This window comes from Lissotriton vulgaris, chromosome 8, assembly GCF_964263255.1.
Source record: "Lissotriton vulgaris chromosome 8, aLisVul1.2, whole genome shotgun sequence".
In the NCBI taxonomy this organism is placed as follows: Eukaryota; Metazoa; Chordata; class Amphibia; order Caudata; family Salamandridae; genus Lissotriton; species Lissotriton vulgaris.
The window spans coordinates 277171958-277189294 of record NC_141696.1 but is presented as its reverse complement, the minus strand read 5'-3'; the positions used below and the strand labels follow the sequence as shown (position 1 = coordinate 277189294).

Sequence of the window (17337 nt, the reverse complement as noted above, 5' to 3'; positions counted from 1 at the left end):
CACTTACGTGACCGCATGCCTAATCTGTCTTTATTCCATACCCTTCAGCAGCTCCGTGGATGTGAACGGAGTTCTGCCTCGGCTTGTGTTCTTATACCGGAAGAAAAGCCTAGTCATGATTGCCTTTGAAAAAAGACTAGAGAGCTGACCCAAAATGGCAGCGCCCATCAGGACACTGCTGGTCTATAGTCTGTCGTCTATCTTTTCTTCTCTTGATCACGTTTTTTGAAAATTTGCGCAGTACTTTCTAAATAAATCTCATTTATGCCGCAACCTATTAAATTAATTTGGAAGCAATTTTTATTTTATTTTTATTTTTATTAGCTTGCCAGGAGGCTCCCTGAATGTGATAGGCGGGCTCGAACTTTCTTAAAAGTGAAAGGTGTCATATTGAATGTATGATCCATATTCCCAGCGTGGTCAGAGTCTATGCACTGTCTTTATGAGAAATGGGAAGCTATTTGTGTGTCCTTCCACAAGACATGTTGCACTATGTTCGTCAATATTGTGCTGAGTCTCACATTAGTCCATGTTCTTATTGTTTTATTCTGTCTGCTGAAACTATCATACGGATAGCCTAATAGTTTAAGATCTCAGGGTCTCATTGTTCTCGTGTCATCATGATTACTGTTGCTGTAGCATGCCATGCGATGGGTGTATGGTGCAATCGTTAATGTGATGGATGGCCGTTCCAAACGTCAGAGTTGTCCCCATGGAATATCATCATTAAGGCCATAGTTGTTAGTGTCCAAGTGGAACACCCACCTTTGTTCTTTCTCCAAGAGCATATGTTCCCTGGATACCTGCTCTATCACTGTCGATGAGATATCATCAGGCTTGTGTCCTTTCTCCAAAAAGTGAGCGGTCAGCTTAGTACTAGCTCTTTGGCATCTGATTGTGCTCTTGTGTTCCCTTATCATGGTCTTGATTGCCCTGCTCGTCATTCCCACATATTCGAGGCGGCAGGGGCACGTGATGAGGTACACTACGTTGCAACTGTTGCACGTTGTGAAGTTTCGCTGTTCCCAGGTTGAACCATTTCTAAAAAACAGGTTGTTGGTCTTCTTTGTCAGGCAACATACTTTACATTGACCACATGGATGGTGGCCTTTCACAAAGTTAGTGTCCCGTCCTTGCTTATTGTTGATAGTGTTTGGTCTAGTGTGTACAAGGATGTCCTGTATGCTCCTCCCCCTCCTGTGGGAGAACATAGGTTTAGGTAACTGGAGTCCCCCACTGTTTAGAATACTCCAATGTTTGTTGATGACTTTCGAAACCCTGTCTGAGCAGGTGTTGAATGTGGTAATGCATGTGGGTCTCTGTTCCTCTTCTTTGGGTGTCTTTTCTTCCAGGAGGCTCTCCCTGTAATTGTTCCGTGCCCTCTTACATGCCTGATTTATTATCCTTTCTGGATATTGGCGGACTGCTAGTTTCTTCTTCAGATCCTTTAATTGGACCTTGAAACTCTCAATTTCCGTGCAATTCCGTCTTAGACGGAGGAATTGTCAGTAGGGCAGGTTATCTCGGAGATGTTTGGGGTGGAAACTCTGGTACAAGAGGAGGCAGTTCCTGGCTGTACTTTTGAAATGTGTTGTCGTCATTAGCCTTCCATCTCTTGGGACGATGTTCAGGTCATGAACATCAGTCTGGTTCTGGAGACCGTGCTGGTGAACTTGAGAAATTCGTCTTGAAAGTTCAGCCATGTCAGGAATTGTTGTGGTGTATCCTCATCCCCATCCCAAATGATCAGAATATCGTTGATGTATCTCTTCCAAACTTTTATCCTTTGTCTAAATGGGTTATTGGGGTGTAGGATCCTCCTGGTTTCCAAATTGTGTACGTAAAGACCAGCTATGCTGGGAGCAATTGTGCCCCCCATGCTGGTCCCATGTTTTTGTAAGTACAGAGTCCCGTCATATTCGAAGAAATTCTCCTTTAAAGCGAAGGAGCAGCACTCCATCACGATGTTCCTTGGTGTCTGGTATTCCCAGTCGTCATCAAATAGGATGTCTTCAATGATACTGAGTGTCTCATTGTGGGGGAGACTCGTATAGAGACTCTCTACATCACAACTGATTATTAGTTGGCAATTTGGATCAAAGCAGAGGTCTTCCAGCAAATTCAGTACATCCTTAGTATCCCTCAGGTATGTACTAGTGCGTTGCACCATCGGGCGTAAGAAAGCATCTGCAAATTTTGAGATCGGTTCCAACACTGAACCGATGCCAGACACAATCGGTCGTCCTGGAGGGTTATCCAATCGTTTGTATATCTTGGGTAACGTATATAGGTATGGTGTCCTTGGGTTTTTTGGACACAGAAAATCACCTTCCTTCTTTGTTATCCAGATGTGGGCCAGTGCTTCTTCCACCATGGTGTTGATTTTTTGGATCCTCTCGGTTGGATCAGTCCTGAGTATTTCATAGTTTCGTTGGTCCTGAAGCAATCTCACGCATTCATTATTGTATTGTAATTTGCTCTGTATGACCGTCGCTCCCCCTTTGTCCGTTGGTTTTATTATCAAGTCGGGGTTGTTGCTCAGTTCATGTAAGGCTTCTCGTTCATCCTTGGTGATGTTTTGGAAAACCTTCTTTTCCTTTGGATCCATATCCTTGATGTCTTTCATAACCGCCTTCTCAAAAGTAAGGAGTTCCACAGGTAGGGTACTGTCCAAAGGTGTGAAATTAGACTTGGGTCAGAGACCTGTGTCTCCCAAATCCGTTATTTTTTCTTTGTCCATGAAGAAAACCTGTATCTTCAAACGTCGTATGAACTCTTGGATTTCCTTGCAGAGAAGGAATTTGTCCATGTTGGCTGTTGGGACATACCCCAACCTTTTTCCAAAACTCTCATCTGAGCTTCTGTCAGCGTTGAATCGGTCAGGTTTACAACAAGGCTTACTTCCTGTTCTTGGATGCCCCTGTCATGCTCCTTGTTGCCACTCTCGGAGGATCTTCTTCCCCTTCGGTCCAGTGTACGGTTGTTCCCCTCCGGTTGCGCCCCCGGTTGCCACCATGGCGCACCTCTAAAAAAGGATTCTGATTGTAATAGCCATAGTCTTGTTGTTGATAAGACCATGGTGGGTATGGTCCTTGTGGGTGTTGAAATGGTGGGGGCCCGTATTGCTGGTGGCGGATGGTTGTTCTAACCTCTTACCCTCTGGTAGTCTGATTGTTGATAGTTCTGGCGAGTGCCTTGGTATCCTCGTCCTCTTCCTCTGCTTGAGTTTGAGCCGGTGGAACCACTGTTTGAGGAGTCATCATCAGTGGTGTTGGTTCTAGTGGAACGGTAATCATCCTTGATGTAGGGATAGACCTTCTCTTGTGTCCATCTAGATGTATCCTTCTTGAATTTCTCGTACTTGCTCAGTTTCAAGGATGTTTTGAACTCATTGAGTGTTTTATTCAATTCTTCCAAGTGTTTTTTGAGTGCAGCAGGGGACTCGTAGTTCTTCAGTCGAACTTCAATGGCTTGAATTTCAATTTTTAAATCAGATGCTAGTCTGCTGGCTGTTTTTATAATTAGTACAATCCAGTCCCGGGTGCATCGCCGTGAGATCTGGGACCAGTCGATTCTGAAAGTTTTATCCTCAAGGAAAATGAACGGTTTGTTATGGACCACCAAGCCTGGTGGTGCTGTATTTGCTCTTAGATACTCAGACATCATTTTTGTTAGACATGGGGAGATTAAGTGATATGCCCACAATAACATTTATTGTATGTCCGTGCCATCAAGGCTATGTTCGTGAGACTTCACACAAAATGACTACCTGCCTCACCGAACACCGATCTGCCATAAGAACCAAGAAAATAGCTGCACTCTTAGTTAAACACTACATGGAAGCACATAAAGCAGTACAGGACCTCCAATTGTTCATTCTTGAAAAAATACAAATACATTTAGGTGATCAGAGAATCAAAATCCGCAAAAGGAGGGAGGTTTTTTGGATTTATACTTTGAACTCCTATAAAAATGGGTTAAACAATAAATCCCCTGGGATCAAGTGATTAAATATAATAACAGTTACATTTATTGGCCTGCCTGAAATATTGATTCATCTTGTCACATCTTTGTTCCAGAAAGTTTCATTATCGGTGGGTGTTCTGAATTCACACATGAATAGAGGCTTCTATTTATCGGAGTCCAATTGTATTTTGGTACAACTGGCTCACACACACATATATGTCATGTTTCATTCTAGCCACATGCGGTGGTCCTTCCTGTTACTGATAAACAGAGTTCAAGAATACTAATTCCCCCCCACCCCCTCTTTTTTGGCCTTCCCTCATCCCTTTGGTCTGTTTTGACATGTCCAGTGTTCGTTAAAGCATACATATACATCAATCCTGAAGGATTTTTTAAATGTGATATTCTCTCCACATCCTGACACGGTGCCAATTTATTGCCTTTACGATGACTTAAACACATCATTATGATACTGTTTTAAATACATATGTCATCCGGATTGTGGATATATATGGGGGTGTGCTAGCTCCCACTCTGTTTTCTCTATATCCCGCCAGGGGTGTGTGCTAGCTCCCACTCTGTTTTCTCTATATCTAAACGGAGTGGTAGAGCACCTTCTCCAACTACCAGCAGATGCTCCCTCCCTGGCGGGCAGGAAGATACCAACGCTCCTGTTCGCAGATGATACCCTGTTAATTTCGAAATCCCCGAAGGGCCTCCAAACCCTGTTAACGAGGTTCCAGGGCTTTTGTGACGCAAGGGGCTTGGCTATTAACATCAGTAAAACCAAGTTCCTTGTGCTGAATCCCCCCAGGAAGACAGTCTACCCGCCATCTATAGACTCAGTACCTTTAGAAAGGGTCAGGGAATTCGATTATTTAGGAATCAGACTTTCCGATTCCATGTCTTGGAAGGCACATCATCAAAAAACCATTTTGACACATAGGAGGGTTACGGGCGCCCTCCTAAAAGAACACCGTGCCTCACCCCTTAAACCCATTGGGGTGATACTCGATATTTACAAGGCAAAAGCTGTGAGTGCGGCATTGTACGGGGCTGAGTTGTGGGGTACCCAGAAATTTGATACCCTATCCCATCTGGAGAACAAGTTTCATAAAGACCTAATGCGGCTTCCCCATAGCTCTCCCACTCTACCCCTTCTACTTGACACAGGAACACGATCCATAGCCGATCAGGCCAAGTTACGTCCCCTTCTTCTGTGGGCCCGCATATGGAACGTCCCCGAACTCTCAAGCTATGCGGACGCACTAAGCGAACTTCTCTCAACCCCGGGTTGGTATAAGATCGGTTGGCTCCTTGGAGTAAAGCGCCTCCTTTGTGATTTAGGCCTGGATGACGCTTGGGCCAACAGATCTTCACCACCTAAACAGCTGTTAAAGAAAATATTCTGGTCGTGGGTGGATAACGAGAGAGTGTCCCATCCGAATTTGTGCAGATCAGCTGAGGAGTTTTTGGCTTTCAAATGCCGTCCTATTAGAGAACCCTATCTTGATGTGATTTCGAATCCAGTAGATAGGGCGCTATATTTCAAATTTAGGGCTGGGGTTTTGCCCTTAGGCACAAGGACAGCCAAATGGAAACCTCCATGGCAAACCACAGAAACTTGCCCTTTCTGCACAATCAGGGATGAATCCATACCCCATTTTTTGTTCGAATGCCCAGCCTACGCTGCTCCCCGTCGCAGATGGTTGAAACCGCTCTGCGCAAGGCTGGGCACTCGGTCACATTTGGAGGCCCTAGAGCTGTTAAGATCAGACCCTCATCCACTGTTTGCCTGTGGCCTGGCAAAATTCCTGGGGTGGGCTTGGAGGATAAGAACCGCGAGGAGAATGATTCTCCAGTAAGGATGCCAACCTATATTTTATTGGCCCAGTTGTTATTGTATGTGCCCCTTCCCCATTATTCTGACTCGAAGGTGCTAATTATGTACTTGCATAAATGTTTTTAGATTGGATGTTGTTTATAATATTGTATATTTTATAGTGTCCTTTTTGAGATTTGTTAGTCCTGATGTACAACTGTTTTTATGTTCACATTGATTTTTTTATTGTAATGCTTTTATGAAATGAAACATTTCGAAATAAAGCTATACAACAACAATATATGGTAGATTTATTTACCGATCATGGGCAGTTTTATAGGTTCGGAAGTAAGATATGTACATCTCCCCACTTGGATGCATTATCTTTCAATCCGAGTTTGATTTGTTACCCTTATCCTGTCTACTTTAAATGGTGTAACCCATTCCTTTTTGTTAGATCGACAATTTTCTTTTTTATGTATTCAATATGGCGGCCACTTTCCCTTACATACAACAAACTAACGCTAAGCTCCATGTATGTACAATTTATTATTTATGATTTTTTTCTAAATTCTTCATTAATAATCACATTGAAGAAGAGATCAGGTTGATCATTTTTTAGTTCAAAGATCATTAATGACTCCCTATATTTAACTTGTCTATGGGACACCGCCAGTTAAATACCATTTATTACACCCATTCATCATGGCTGCAATCTGCCTCCTTCTACCATGAGCGACTGGCTCAAGTCTTTTTTACCTCCTTGACTAGTTTCTCTCTGATCCTGAACTAGTTACCTACACAGGGCACACAAGCGGGCTTTATAAGCAGACATGGAGAGTTTTTTTGATTGGAAACCTCCATTGTATCATCACAGGCGGCACAGCTATAGCGAACGCTGAGGGACCGTAAATATGGAGGTGGCGGCCGCCTGGAAATCTGAATAGAAGACGCTAAGCTCACAAGGTATGTTGGCAATTTAGGTGATCCACATGTGGGCCCTGTAATTAGTATAGTCACTGAGGCCATCACAATATACATACATGCTTTTTGTCTTTTTAGTGAACGTCTCATTACTGTTCACAGGTTCGTCACTTCAACCTGGAGAGACAGTCAACAACACAATATTATCCACTGTTCAGTTCCAACAATGGGCAATAAGATCTTCACCGTTTATCAGGTATTTTTGGTTTCAAGTGAGCTTTGATCCTTTGGATATAGCAACAATATATATATATATATATATATATATATATATATATATATATATATATATATATATATATATATATATATATATATATATATATATATATATATATATAATATATATAAATATATATATATATATAAATATATATATAAATATATATATAAATATATATATATATATATATATATATATATATATATATATATATATATATATATATATATATATATATATATATATATGCCATACCCCGTGATCTAAGGGTGTCAGATCTTGACACAACCTTTGTCTGCCACCCAGCAAGATTTTAAAGGTAACACTAGTTTGCTCACTTATATACAAAATGCCACTACTGTTAGGACCATTCGGACCTACAATCAATAGTGTGTAGATAGCAGACCAATAAGCTGTTTCTTTTAATTCTGTTGGCAGTAATTGGAACGAGCTTGTGAGGTTTAAACAGTCCCTACCATACCCTTAAGAGAACCCAAGGGGCATACCATTGTCTCTTAAGGTAATTATATAATATCTTCTCAGGGATATAGTTGGTTACAAACCTTTTGGATATCAATTCATTTACAACCATAAATATATGTTATTATCTAGAAACATCAATTCATGACTTGGATCCGAAGTATTCATATATTGTTATGACAGTTTTCCATTGAAAGTATTTAAGGTAAGACTCATCAACACCTGAGTCTACCCCTTGGCCAAAACATATACACACATGTAAATCTGTGTGAATGACATTGTTAGGGGCCATGTTAGTTTACCAAGTGTCTTCTTCATACGTAGAGTATCTGTGCCGCATTCATTGCATCTTGGCAGTCTTATAGAAGTACACTATCGAGATGCTGCACTATTGTCTTCAGCAGATTAGCGTAATCCATCCATGCCATCTCTGGATTTCCAATGATATATAATTGTTGAAGGTATGGGAATAATACTAAGGCTGATTTTCTCCATTTCATTTCAGTTGTCAGTAGGCCCAGATGCAACGGTCTGACCACAATTTTCAAGAAATGTAATTTTTTTTTTCCTTTATCTTGACCATTCACACAAGGTAAAGGAAATCAGTTGAAATTATTTGCTTTATTATTCACCTTTGATTGAGGTTTCTTGCACAGGGCTCGGTATCTATCTGTTCTCTGTTACATAATGAATCTTTTTCTGTTATATCTTCATTAATTCACAACTTGATATTAATATGGGGACACTAAGTACCTTTCACTTCACTTTTTATTCTTTTCCTCCCCAATTTTACTGGGACATGTTTTTCATTCGTCCAACTCATGTAATATATCTGATCTCGTATAAGACAGTACGCTGTAGTAGGATCCTAAATATGTGTCCAGATTGTTGTATATATATGTTATTTTATTTCACATTTCTTTTCCTTCAGACTTATGGCTACCTGTCTACCTGAAGAAGGCGTCCAGCCGAAACGCGCATAGATTCTAATTATGTTAGCCATTTTTGTTTCTTTTGGACATTTGTTAAAATTTTGAAATGGTTTATCTTACCTTGATTTTGAGCATGTTATTTATAACCAATATGTTGGTATAACTTTTGTATCAAATTTGTTATTTATCATATATTTGTCTGTAGTCTATATACTATATTTTGTATGCACTTTATTGTATGTCTCTTTATGAGCAACAACACTATAAAATATAAATAAATCTAAAATATATATCAGATCATTTTCAATAAAAGAATATATTTTGGAATAAAAATAACTTTTCTGGTCACATATTGTTATTGCATAGTATAGGTTCACATTTTTATTTGTTTCCTAAATTTCTACTTATAAACATTGTTTTTTCACCTTGATTTAGGAAGCTCATTCAGAGGTACCACTTTTTCCACACACTGAGAAATGTATTGTGCAAGTTAAACTGCACAATTTACTTTATACCGGGTTGTGTCAAATTTTGGACTCCTGATGAAGATGTTGACTTCAAAATGTTAAGATAGAAAAACTTCTGGTTGTTTGTATCCAGTGAGGACAGTAGAGGACTTACTTTCTGATTTAAAAGAAACTGTGAACCCATAAGTATTGTATTTCACACAGAAAGACACCAGACTAATAAAAGGAGTAGAACCAGCCCAAATTACAGGGAAACCAAATGCTGTGTATCTGAGAACACCACCACATAATTTTACCAGAAATAGTAACATGACTAACAGCTGTAATGGAAGACATGTTGAAGAAAGGTATGTTAAAAGAAATTGTTGGAAGCCCTTGCAACTTTCCGATCATCAATTTACAGAAACCTAATGGTACATATTGGATTGTGCAAGACCTTCGAAAGATTAACAGCATCATTGTTCCATGTTGTCACGTGGTACAGATTCCAGCGATCATACTTTTCCAAATTCTATGCACTGCAGAATGGCTCACTGTTGTGGCCTTGTGTCAGGCTTTCTTCTCTGTTCCCGTGCATGACGACAGCCAGTTCTCGTTCCCTTTTGTGTTCACAGAAAGAGTTTTGGCTTGGTTCACGTTAGGGCACAAGCTCACTGGCAATACTAGCTTTAAGAAATGTTTGGAGTGGGCAGAATTCCACTGGCTCCCAGTTGATTGCGAGCCCAAATTTAGCAGCCATGCTTCATGGGATTTGTTTGACAATATAGATTCAAGTTTTCACAAATAGTTCAATTTGCCCAGGTTTCCTGTGTGACACATAATAAATGGAACAAGCAGTGCATTTGACCCACATGCATTTTTTACACTATTTAAAGTCCTGTAAATCAGGCAGAAAAATAGTCATGGGCTTAGCTCGTTTCATGTATGGTTTCTTAAGAACACACACAGGGGAATTACGAGAACCCTTGATGGTAAATCTCCTGCCAATTTTCACAATTTCCAAACATAATGAAATTGTGCGAACATAATGAAACTGTATTTTATCCTTAAAGTTTGACGGAAAATTTTAGGCAAGCAAGAATGGTGGGTTCTTCACAGCCACACCATCATGAATTAGCCTGAGTTTTAGTTTTGAAAAATGTCTGGGTATGTCAGGGGGTCCCTGAAACTTGATGAAATCCAAAGCCCTCGCACTGAAACCGCCCTTCTTGACTTACTGACCCCATTTTAAATCCTGTAAATCACTGATGTTACCTGCTCCCACTCATTAGATTTCAACCCCATAACTCACAGTATTTGTAGAGTTGTGTTTGGACTAATTATTAAGGTAGGTGCAACATGAATGTTTTTTTTGCCCCAGATGTAGTAAAGGAAAAATCTTCCCAACCCTCAAAACATTTTCCCTAAAACCATTTTGAACAAAATAAAGTTCTGTACGACATCAACTTGGCGATTTTTTTTTAACAGAAATTGCAAACACAATGTAACTGAGACAGTGGGTCATTTCTTCACTTATACCTTACTTGCGTTCAGCAGGTATTGCAAATAAAATGCCAATCATCGTTGTTTATTATATTCTTCAAATTGCACAAGATCACACAATACCTGCATTTCGGACTGACTCCCCATCCCTGGTTCCGAATCTTGCTTTCGCCTTTGCATCAAGATACATCTGTGAGTTCTTGAGCAGTTGTTTATGCTTACCTGTGTAATTGACTTTGATATCTAGATGCATCATTATTATATCGCTGTCTTTCGTTCGTTTATTGTAATGGGGGTTAATGACAATTCGATCAATCGTCCTTGTTACTGTTTGAGGGTAGGTTAGGTTTAATGTGGTGTGCAACCCATGCACCGCTTTCCACTGGGATGGGATGAGATTTCGTCTGTAAAATATACAAATACCCATCAAAAATATTAATGATGGCATTAAAGAATCCAATACTTGTTTTTACTGATCTTTGGCCCACTACTCAAAAATATATTTTTTCAGTGTTAGGAAAGTCTGAAGCAGAGATAATGTAAACACATTTTTTAATAAATTCATCAAGAGCTTGTGATGAGGTCGCATAACAGAAAAATCAGTGGATGTCTGGCACCCGTACAGCAAAGCATGATTTATTGAAGAGTGGCTAAGACAACAAACGCAATTATAAAGGAGCAATTATCTCAATCATTGTGATTCTTTAAACAGCTATATTAAAAAAAATCTCTCTTATTATTCATCTCCTCCTGACAGAGATAATTAGTGCATTATGGACTATTTATTGTAAAATTGCCTTCCTAGCATCTGTTCCAGACAGCAACAAGGAATTACTATAATTATTAGTCCAGGTCATTTTCACAGAACAAAGAAGATAAAATGTGAAGGTAAGAAACCCTTGCTTTCACCTAATTTACTTTTTTATTTTTTTAGTTTGCTGAAGAATACATATAAAGAACCAGTGATTTTACCTTAAGTTCCAGAAATCAGCAATCAAATATTTTAAAACATAGCTTCGATCTGAACTAAAAAAGTATGGGGCATATTACCAAGCAATAGCGATAATTATCGCTATTGCTTGGTTAGAGACAAACATTTACCGCAGCGCTGCGGCGATTTTTACCGCAAATAAACCTTGGTATTACCAAGGTTTAACGCAAATGCGGTAAAAATCGCCGCAAAGCATGAATATCGCTGAAAAGTCAGCGATATTCATGCATTAGCGAGCTAATGCTCTTAGCCATGTTATCCACCTCCCATTGGATAACATGGCTAAGAACTGCTCAGGGCAGGTGTTAACTTTTGGAGATATTCCCGCTTAGCGCGAATATCTCCAAACGTTGGTAATAGGAGATAGCGATGTTAGCGACTGTTTTCAGTCGCTAACATCTTGGCACGCCCACTTTGCATCTCATTAGTGATAAATATCACTGACATGCAAAGTGGGGCCCAAGATGTTCGCTATCTCCTACTAGCTGTTGCTAACTGGTGTTAGCGGCAGCTAGGTAATAGGGAGATAATTTTATCTCCGCTTTCTTGGCTTTTAAAGCCAAAAAAGCGGAGATAAACCCCCTTGATAATATGCCCCAATGTCACTCAGGTAAGCCACTCCTACCAGAAGCGGTTCAAATGTATGGGTTCACTGTGTATAATACTGCATCCAGATGTGATAACAATACACATAAAAGGCACCATCCTTTACTGTCGCGGCATGATTCACACGATTCATAAATCATACGCATCCTTGTGAAAAGTTTACTTCTTTTTACAATCAATTATATTTCAATCCATACAGACATGATAAGAATACATTTGCGTGGTCCTAGATGAGTTGAAATGGGTGACATATCGCTCTTTCTGATCAGGCATGACCCGGTGTTCCTGCATCTGTTTATCCAATGGGTGGAAAAGCGAACCCAAGTTTACCTGCTGTAAACTCCAGCTGGTAAAAGCGCATGCTGAAATGACAGAAAAGCCTCGTTCTCCAGTCTGAAACAAGTTGAAAAGCTTGTCTACTCTTTCCTTCAGCTACCCTCCCAGACCCCCCTCCCCCGCCCTACACAGAAGCCACTGATTCATTTAGGGGCATTAAACCTCTCAAACCAGTAAGTACGTCAGGGGCGGCTCATCCATATCAGCACCCGTCTTTGATGCCTTACCATGAGTCAATACACCCCAGACTCCATATTCTGAAGCATTTTCTTCTTGTAGGGGCGGGGCTATGGAGCAATGTGCCGATTGACTGAGACTGGACTAAAGAACTGCACAAGTCTGATTTGCCGTGTTTTGCCAATGCCAGCCTAACATGCGCAGTTCTGACTTCCAAAATCAATCCTTTGGGAGGGAGCAGATCACAAACCCAGAGATGTGTGAAAAAGGCCGCTTTATTGAAACAGGTGCACATCACATACTAAAATCCTTGGCAACGCCTTACAAAACGAAACCTCACTAAACAACCAAAACACCTGATACCCGGCCCCGCTCCCACCCCTCGCCTAAAATCTTCTTGAACCCACCCCCACCCAATACATTACATTACAACATTACACATCAATGCAAAATTATATCATCCCCAAGAAACCAACCATCCGTTAAACAACTTCCCCTGCCTCTTTATCACTGTCCAACCCCCAAACCTGCAAAATTTCGAAAAAACATAAACTTTCCTACCTATTCCCTGATGATAATCCAACTCCAACAATACCCAAAACTTCTTTTAAACCTGTCAAAATGTAGACACCCCAGCACCGCACCTGTTCCAAGCGACAAAACAAAGCCATTACCCTGCGCACCTGTCCCAACAAAAACCACCTAATAACATCCTACAACCAGAGAAATGAAAACCCTGAAACTAAAAAGATAGGGAGGGCAGGTTGGAAAAACAAAAACTACAACTAAGCTCCCAGCCACCAGGTCACTAAACCCAAAATGGTGGCTAGGAGCAGGAGCCCAAACCTTTCAGAGTTGGACTCTAATTGGGCTACTTTTGGGCTATAATTTTCCCCAGCCCAAAATCAAAATGACCAGCATGTGCCCAGCAACCCCCCTCCCCCCCGCCCCTCCCAAACTGCCCGGGGGGGGGGGTCCTCCCTGCGGACGGCCACTCCCCCCATGTGGGAGCTGAAAGAGATTCAACACAGGCCCATCAATCTCCAACGGAGCATTGTGTTTCCCTGGCCCAGCCAATCCTGGCTGTGCTGTTCTGCTGTTTGGTATTAAAAGCAGCATGACAGCAGTGCCTGGATCAGTTGGAATGTAATTAGCCTGCATGTACATCATTACCTGGAACTGCGAGTCCTGAGGATCAGCTCCTCAAGGTAAGGGTATTTTTCTTTATGTTTATTTGTTTTGAATAAAGTTATATTTGCATTGCAAAGGTGCACATTTTATATCAATAAAATATACCTATAACTAGAATGTGCCCTGATTAACTCTGAAATACACATTTAAGCATATCTGTGCTTTAGCAAATGTTTTAATTTTTTATGTGCTCCACATGCCGCACCACTTTTGAAAAACTTCAGCCGCCGCTGAAGTTCATTGAAGAAATCTGCACTGTAGTTCATTGTCCGCACAGCTAATCCCTGTTTCAAGGGCCGTAACTCCTAATTGGTGGAATTCCATGCAGAAATACTTGTTGGTATGGTAATTCGGGATTGTAGGCGTCTCAGTATGAAATTCAACCTAAGTCGTTATGGGCTTCTGTCAGTTCAGCCAGTTGCATTTTTTGCATACTTATCTGAACTTGTAAGCATAGCATACCCATAAACAAACCAGGAATAAACGGTGCAGCAAAATTGACTAATATTCTAAGAATACATCCATTTGTCAAAGGCAAGCAGGAGTTAGAAGCCTTTTCATGAAAACAATATTTCCATAGACTCGAGGAGATATGGCCTAGCAGATTAAGCTGCCTTTGGATTCTGGGGACCTAGTTTTGAATCCTGATCGCAACGCTACATAGTTTCAACATACATTCAACACAGTGTGATGATTCTGTGTAAATCACTTATTCTCCCTATGCCTTAATGTGTGTGTAAAATGAGTTTGTGTTATGCCCCACTTGATGTCCAGGATCTTGTAGCTCATCTCCTAACCTCTCACATAATGTACAGTCCTCCATTGATTCACTCTATATAAACACCAAAACATACATTTATAATGAAAAAATACAGAACCAAAAGATAGTTGATATTTTTTATAAATATCATAGCTAGGTCTGGGCATAATTTTCATTATGCCGGTATAATTTGGCATAATCTTGGAAAAATTGTGTTGAAAAAATTACATGTAAAAGCAGAGATTACACCATTACGCTGCCTAGAGTTACCTAGATTACAGTCTAGGTAAAAAGAAAACGATTATAGAAGCACTAAGACTTCCATCAAGCAGGCTTTCGTCCATCTCATTTGACTGAATCAGTCATTTTAAGTGTGATGGAGACCTGAAGGAGGGTCAGGCATGGGGTGCAGATTGGCACTTGTCCTGCTCGACCTGTCAGCAGCATTTAATACCTTGGACCATAGGATATGAATGGATAGAATGGTGGTGGCAGGTCTGAGAGGAACTGCCTTAGAATGGATGAAATCCTTTCTGAGGGATCGCACTCAAACAGTTAGGCGTGCACCCTATAGCTGGGACAGTGTTCAATCTCTATATTTTCCCCGTGATCTACTCCCTCCAACAAAGGAAGGTTAGGACTTATAATTATGCAGATAACATGCAATTGATTTTTCCAATTGACAAGACATAGGAGTCTAAAGAAATCTTTCAAAATACCATGCTATTCATCAAAGATTGGATGAATCACAATCATCTCAAATTAAACTCTGACAAAACAGAGATAGTCATATCTAATAACAGGCTACATCATTGGACCCCAGCACACTGGCCAAATACACTGGGAACTCCTCCTATGCCTAAGAATTCTGTAAAGAGTTTGGGAGTTCAAATTGACGCTAGTTTATCTCTGCAATCCCAAATTAACTCAGTCATGTCTTTTTTTTTTCTTCAGCTGAGGAACTTAACAAAATCAGGGGATTTTTCACTAGGGATGCAAGCAGAGCCATTATGATGGCTGTGATTTTGTCTAGGTTAGACTATGATAACGCCATATATTTCTTTTTGCAACGCCATCTATTTAGGCCTCCCCGCTAATAAAACCTACAAGCTTCAGCTGATTCAGAATCAAGCTGCCAGAATGATCGTCCAACAACCTAGACATTGCCACACTAAGCCTTTGATGAAGCACCTCCACTGGCTTCCTGTGGCCCAGCGGTCAATGTTCAAAGCAGGCTTTTCAGGCAATTGACAACAAGAGCCCTAAATTTATCTCTAGGAAGATTCATATGTACCTTCCTAAATGGAACCTCAGATCAGAACATATGGTTCCAAGATTTAAGCGGAAAAGAATGGGTGGCTCACGATTTTCGTTGCTGGGCCCCCACTTTTGGAATTCCCTGCCGATTGAGATGAGGGATATGATGGACTACATGAACTTCAGGAAAAAACAGAAAACTTGGCTCTCGACTCAGGCCTATTGCTGGACTCTACCTCAGGGGTGGCTTTCAACTCAGTGCCAAGAGACCTCTGAGACGCTCTTAAACGAATTCATAACATGGTCGATGTGCAGAAATAATGCGATTGATCACACTACAAGCAACATTTCTTAATGCAGGCACCAATAAAATATAACTCAAAAGGTCATTTTGCATTAATTTACTTACCCAAGTGGACCAGGTGGTGAGCATTTTGTGCGATTGCATCTATTTTTAGTATTGAATTTTTTTTTTGGTTTACACTTAGGAAGTTCCAGAGAAAATAAACCTACTGTAATGCAGTATCAACTTTCCCTTGCTGTTCTTATTGCTCCTTCCTATGCTTTGTCAAGCACTTTGGATTTGGATTTTGGAGGCAGGCAAAGCGTGTCACCCTTCCTTTGTCTGCATCTGCATTGCTTGCTGCATCATCCATGCTTGGAATTTGAAAGATTTACGTGTCTCCACATGTTTGGGAAAATCAAGTAAGTTTAGAACAGTTTTTTTAACATATGTTTTTGGTGACAGGTACCACTATTTTTGGTCATTTGTTTGTTTGTTGAGGCTGGCCCACTAATAAGGTGTGTGCATATTTGTGTTGGATAGTGGATTATTTATTTTCCCTCCATGGTCAGAAGGATTTTGCAAGTGTAACTGCTGCCTTGTGCTCTTTCTGTTTGTTTAAAATTAATTTAAAATGTTATCTCACTGTATCCACTTTGCTTTGCTGTTGAATGTTATTTTAAAGTATGAGTGATACCATACTGCTGGTGTACTAAGGCCCATAGATAGGCCCAATCACATTGTGGATGTATTTTTGTGTATTCCTTCTCCTGCAATACTGTCAGTTTTTGTAGGGGGGGGGGGCGTTGGGAGACTCATACCAAGATCGGGCAGTCAAGCTATCTTTACTTTCTACTCTAATTTTTTTTGCTTGCTATGTGGGTGATCACCATTTTGTGGAGCCAGTGTATGCATGTGTGTATATCATAGGTGGTCCCTTTGTCTTTGTACTCCATGCTTCCTTGTTTCCTGCCCATGTAGTGAGTGACCCCCATTTTGGGTGTGTGTATGTGTGTGTGTGTGTGTGTGTGTGTGTGTGTGCGTGTACATGGGTGTGTATGTGTGTATGTGTGTGTGTGTGTGTGTGTATGAGAACAGTGGATATTTTGTTTTTGTTTTCATGCTGTTTTCTTTGCTGGCCATGTGATGAGAGACCGCTATTTTGTGGAGCAAGTGTATGTTTCTGATGATTAATTATTATATTCAACTTTTAAAATCCATTTTGAGGAGCATTGACATAAGAATAAGCCCATGTCATTTTTGTTCATCATTTGCTTTTTTCAAATGTATTTTTCCTGATATATATTTATTTGTGCTTCTGACTGAATGTAGTAGTCTGTAGTAAAAAGTTGTGGGTTTTAATTACTTTTGCTTCTGTAC

The 17337-nt window shown here is 40.4% G+C and overlaps 1 protein-coding gene across 1 annotated transcript in view; it reads right to left on the bottom strand.

Annotated features, from left to right (window-relative positions):
- Positions 1 to 17337, bottom strand: part of TMPRSS15 (transmembrane serine protease 15) — a 1377509-nt gene that overhangs the window by 92804 nt on the left and 1267368 nt on the right. The window contains exon 22 of the mRNA XM_086934040.1: positions 10579 to 10760. Coding sequence (XP_086790166.1) covers positions 10579 to 10760 — 182 coding nt within the window. The remainder of the gene's footprint in view (positions 1 to 10578; positions 10761 to 17337) is intronic.